This window comes from Sinocyclocheilus grahami, unplaced genomic scaffold (assembly GCF_001515645.1).
Source record: "Sinocyclocheilus grahami isolate Dianchi unplaced genomic scaffold, SAMN03320097.WGS_v1.1 scaffold719.1, whole genome shotgun sequence".
In the NCBI taxonomy this organism is placed as follows: Eukaryota; Metazoa; Chordata; class Actinopteri; order Cypriniformes; family Cyprinidae; genus Sinocyclocheilus; species Sinocyclocheilus grahami.
In genome coordinates, this window is record NW_015505898.1 from 668,522 (window position 1) to 674,521 (window position 6,000).

Sequence of the window (6,000 nt, forward strand, 5' to 3'; positions counted from 1 at the left end):
GACATCGTATCGATGTATCGATCCATATCGATTAATCGTTACACCCCTAATAAGCATGCTATATAAAATAAAGATCCAACACTCCAGCATGCTTTGTTTTTATCAGAGTACGAAACCAAACCAGGTGCAGTCATGCCAATTCATCGTTACACAATGACACACAAGCGCTCGGGTCATTAGGATGGTTTGGGGTGCTTTCATCTTTAGACCAGGGTTTTCAAACTAGGGAAAATTTGAGGGAATTTTACAAAATGTTTTTTTTATGTCCATCAAAGTTAGAATGCAAAGTCTAAATATTAATTAAATATATGCATATTTATAATTTAAGACATTTAATGAAAGTACGGTCTCGATTCCGATTCCAACTGATCGAAAATCATGACATTCATTATTCAGATTATTTTTAGTTCTACTGACAGCTCGAGTGGGAAACTGTAATAAACAAATCTGCATATAGTTTTGACTTCATAATATGACTTAAACATACTATCATTCAAAAGTTTGGGGTCGGTCAGATTTTTGGATGTTTTTGAGAGAAGTCTCTTATGCTCACCAAGGCTACATTTATTTGAGCAAAAATACAGTAAAACAGTAATACTGTGAAATATTATTACATTTTAAAAGAACTGCTTTCTATTTGTATATATTTTTTAAATGTAATGTATTTCTGTGATGGCAGTCATTCCTCCAGTCTTCAGTGTCACATGATCCTTCAGGAATCATTCTAATATGCAGATTTGCTGCTCAAGATGTGCACATTTCTTATTATTATCAGCACTGAAAACAATTGTGCCGTTTCTCTATTTTTGTGGAAACCGTGATTGTTTTTTTTTAAGCATTTATTTGAAATAGAAATCTTTTGTAACAAAGCAAATGCCTTTACTATCACTTTTAAACAAATGTAATGCATTCTTGCTAAATAAAATATTAATTTCTTAAACAAAATAAACTGTACTGACCCCAGATGGTAAATAAAGGCATATTACAACACGTTATCTAATATCATAATTATTTTTGTAAAAGTATAATAATATTTTATTTTTCTACTCTATTCTATTCTATTAAATGTATGCATGAAAATACAGCTGCCTTTGTATTTCAGGAATTTATATGCTTTTCAAATTCCTTGAAAGGGAATCATCATGTTTGTGCGATCTTGGCATTTTAGACATGCTCAAAAGACTAACTAAAAGACCATACAATGACAGGGAGCCGAGACTCTACAGTTCTACTCAAGTTAGCTGTTAGTCTCTAAACTACAATATAGGGATGCACGATATATCGGCCACCATATCAGTATCGGCCGATAAATGCTCATTTTTTCTGTTATCGGTATCGGCCCGATAAGAAAATTTGGCCGATATCTTTAAGCCGATAAATAATGCATTATTTCCTTCAGAGACACTTCAGACGCGTGCTGTTCGTTTGCAGCCTTTTGTGCAATTGTACGTTACAATCGAAGCGTCACACGCAAACTCAAGCCGACAGAAGCCGCTATAAATGCTTGACGGCAACATAAAGGTTCTAGAAGCATATCAGAGCAGCAGGAAACAGCGACTGGCTTTTGCCCATCTCTTTGAAAGTCTGAGCTCCTAGCCAGTAAAACCAATATCGTTACTAGAATAAAAGCTAACCTGCGCTGATAGCTGGAGGTTCTGTTTTGTGAGGCGGTTCCGTCGCTGTTCTAGATTTGCTGCTCAAGATGTGCACATTTCTTATTATTATCAGCACTGAAAACAATTGTGCCGTTTCTCTATTTTTGTGGAAACCGTGATTGTTTTTTTTTAAGCATTTATTTGAAATAGAAATCTTTTGTAACAAAGCAAATGCCTTTACTATCACTTTTAAACAAATGTAATGCATTCTTGCTAAATAAAATATTAATTTCTTAAACAAAATAAACTGTACTGACCCCAGATGGTAAATAAAGGCATATTACAACACGTTATCTAATATCATAATTATTTTTGTAAAAGTATAATAATATTTTATTTTTCTACTCTATTCTATTCTATTAAATGTATGCATGAAAATACAGCTGCCTTTGTATTTCAGGAATTTATATGCTTTTCAAATTCCTTGAAAGGGAATCATCATGTTTGTGCGATCTTGGCATTTTAGACATGCTCAAAAGACTAACTAAAAGACCATACAATGACAGGGAGCCGAGACTCTACAGTTCTACTCAAGTTAGCTGTTAGTCTCTAAACTACAATATAGGGATGCACGATATATCGGCCACCATATCAGTATCGGCCGATAAATGCTCATTTTTTCTGTTATCGGTATCGGCCCGATAAGAAAATTTGGCCGATATCTTTAAGCCGATAAATAATGCATTATTTCCTTCAGAGACACTTCAGACGCGTGCTGACTGTTGATAAATCTATTACAGTGCTAAACTAACTTCTATCAAAACATCGCTCATCATAGTAGTTGGAGAGATGCTAATAAAAGACATTTGAGAGTCTTCTCATGTACAAGATGAATGTTGTGCATAAGCCACAAAAACATGCTACACTTGAGCGTGCGCTCCTCACACTGCAACACACAACATGGAGCAGTAGGAGGCGCTCTCACAATTGCATCCTGTCTTTACCTGTTTTCCTTCTCATCAATGTCCGATGTGCTAACGTGTCTCCTCGGGATGGTTGGTGCAACATATGCCAGGCGTGTCTTCTCCTGTGTAAATAAACGAAAAAGAAGTGTCAGTTGATGTTGTTGTGGCTCAAGAAAACGTATCAATTTGGAAACAAGAGTGCAATCTCTCTGCAAAACAGCTCCACCCTTCCAATTAAAAGGTTTACAAGAATATATCACCCCAAATTAAACAACTAAGTTCCAGTAGACCTTTTCCTTGTCCTTATTGTCCAGTGAGGATGAGAGGCGAGGAGAAGAAGCCGAGCGCATCACCCCGGCTGTGTCCTTCTCTTTCTGTGCCTCTTTAGTTGTGCTGATTTCTGCCAGTGCTCCGTAACTGCCGGTTTTCCGCAGGCCCAGTCGCCACGATGCAGGAGACTCATCCTTCCTCTCCTCCTCTTTAGGAGACACCTTCCCTGTAGGTGTGCTCACCTGAGGACGACAAACAACAGAAGCAACATAAAGGTTCTAGAAGCATATCAGAGCAGCAGGAAACAGCGACTGGCTTTTGCCCATCTCTTTGAAAGTCTGAGCTCCTAGCCAGTAAAACCAATATTGTTACTAGAATAAAAGCTAACCTGCGCTGATAGCTGGAGGTTCTGTTTTGTGAGGCGGTTCCGTCGCTGTTCTTCAGGTCTTCTTCCCAGCGTCTCCTGGTGTACGAGCCACTACGTACCAGACTAGCAGCCGAATCCCTGAGAACCAAATGCTACAAATAGCACCTCCGATTCCAGAGCACAGCTGTTGATAAATCTATTACAGTGCTAAACTAACTTCTATCAAAACATCGCTCATCATAGTAGTTGGAGAGATGCTAATAAAAGACATTTGATAGTCTTCTCATGTACAAGATGAATGTTGTGCATAAGCCACAAATACATGCTCCACTTGAGAGTGCGCTTCTCACACTGCAACACACAACATGGAGCAGTAGGAGGCGCTCTCACAATTGCATCCTGTCTTTACCTGTTTTCCTTCTCATCAATGTCCGATGTGCTAACGTGTCTCCTCGGGATGGTTGGTGCAACATATGCCAGGCGTGTCTTCTCCTTCTCCTGTGTAAATAAACGAAAAAGACGTGTCAGTTGATGTTGTTGTGGCTCAAGAAAACGTATCAATTTGGAAACAAGAGTGCAAAATGATCTCAAGAAATGAACGCAAACAGCTCCACCCTTCCAATTAAAAGGTTTACAAGAATATATCACCCCAAATTAAACAACTAAGTTCCAGTAGACCTTTTCCTTGTCCTTATTGTCCAGTGAGGATGAGAGGCGAGGAGAAGAAGCCGAGCGCATCACCCCGGCTGTGTCCTTCTCTTTCTGTGCCTCTTTAGTTGTGCTGATTTCTGCCAGTGCTCCGTAACTGCCGGTTTTCCGCAGGCCCAGTCGCCACGATGCAGGAGACTCATCCTTCCTCTCCTCCTCTTTAGGAGACACCTTCCCTGTAGGTGTGCTCACCTGAGGACGACAAACAACAGATAAAGAAAGGGATGGGAGTGGAAAACAAAAGTTAGTTAGTTTTGGGAGTATATCAAGACTTTTTTATGCAATTTACAATTAGGGAAGGTCAACATCTAAGAAGCCCAAATTCCAACCATATAATATTTTGATCACAGGAATATCTAGAGCACACACTTGTGCAGTGATGGTATTTACTAGACCACAGACAGCATACATTGTAAAACAACATTAAGGGTTGTTCAGAACAGGGAATTGGATCAGCCTGACAGGTCAAAGCAGGGCATAAATATGGGAGCATTGGTTTTGATATTTTCAGAATTGTATGTACATCTCAATATTTATGTATATGCTCTGAAATTATTTAAACTAATCGGAAAATCCACTAGCTCGATCTTCAGGAAACGCAATGGCCAAAAAAAACACAATGATGCTTAATTTTAAACGGCCAACAAAATAATATATAGTATATAGTAAATATTCTTTAAAAAATACAGTTAAAATAAATAAAGTATTTAAAAAATAAATACATATTTTATTTAAAAAAAATAGATAGTAATAGCAATGTAAAAAAAAAAAATATATATATATATTTTTTATATATATATATATATACACACACACACACACACACACACACACACACTTAAACACATTTAAAATAAAAAATATTCAGGGAACACTTTAATTAGGGACCAATTATCTTTATTGACTAGTTGCTTATTAGCATGCATATTATTAACATATTAGCTGTTTGTTAGTACTTATAAAGCACATATTTTGCATGACCATATTTTAGATAGCTTAATCCTACCCAATACCTAAACTTAACAACTACCTTACTATTAACAAGCAGCATTTATTGAGGCAAAAGTTGTAGTTAATAGTTAGTTATTAGCGAGAATTAGTCCTCAAATTAAAGCGAGACTATATTTTATAAATAAAAATTAATAGCCATTTAAAAAAAATTTTTTTTTATAACAAATAAATAAATACCCATTTTAATAAATCAAACAATCAATCAATGGCCAGCCCTAATGCTGCTAAAATTCAAAAATAAACTTCAAGGGAAAGCAGTGGGGGCCGTTTTGAACCGTTTAGTGGTTTTCATTGCTTCAGAAATGCACATTTGCATTACAATCGTTTACTTAAAAGAGCACTAGGCCTAAGATAGTGAGCATACTGAATAACAACACAGATGACAAAACCAAACATGCCCAATTTCAATCGAGATGTTAGTTTTTGCTAACTCGTCAGCATCCTGGTGACCTGTTAAGGTTTAGAGTCAATGGTAAATGAATTCACCCTTATCAAAGTACACACAGCACTGAAGTCACCACGTCATATTTAGTCCACCACAATCAGGTATAAAACTATATCATAATGATTTTCAACCGAAAGCAGTACGTCATCACACCCGCGACTGAAAACGACAACACCATGCAGTGAGCCAGTGACAGGAAGAGGAAATGGTCTTGGATTAGGCAGTTATCTGATTGGTTAGGGATGTGGTCACGTGGGAGAACATATAGGGCGGGCGGGAATCACAATGCTGAACACACCGAGGCCTCACCATCGCTTTTTTGGGCACAAGTGAAATGCCAGTTTTGCGCAAGCCTTGACGCCACAACGCAGGACAGCCTGGCTCCCCCCCAGGCACAAGGGCAGTAATGTTATCAGACTAAAGCCATCCAAGACAACAGCAAAGATGAGTAGAGAGAGAAAAACAGATGATTGTGAAGAAAAGAAAAGCAAAAAAAGGGAGAACGAACCCCTGAATGAAATAAATCAAAAAGCAGCACCAGCAGCAGCAAAAGAAACAGATACTTGATGCACGTTTTTGTCTAAAAAAAAAAAAACAAAAAAAAAAAAATTGAATTTGATTTTATTATATTAATTAGGT

The 6,000-nt window shown here is 37.4% G+C and overlaps 1 protein-coding gene across 1 annotated transcript in view; it reads right to left on the bottom strand.

Annotated features, from left to right (window-relative positions):
- Positions 1–6,000, bottom strand: part of LOC107560300 (protein phosphatase 1 regulatory subunit 12A) — an 82,284-nt gene that overhangs the window by 22,631 nt on the left and 53,653 nt on the right. The window contains exons 10-12 of the mRNA XM_016244439.1: positions 3,876–4,097; positions 3,607–3,695; positions 3,219–3,335 (exon numbers count right to left, since the gene is read on the bottom strand). Of these exons, the coding sequence (XP_016099925.1) occupies positions 3,219–3,335; positions 3,607–3,695; positions 3,876–4,097 (428 nt within the window). The remainder of the gene's footprint in view (positions 1–3,218; positions 3,336–3,606; positions 3,696–3,875; positions 4,098–6,000) is intronic.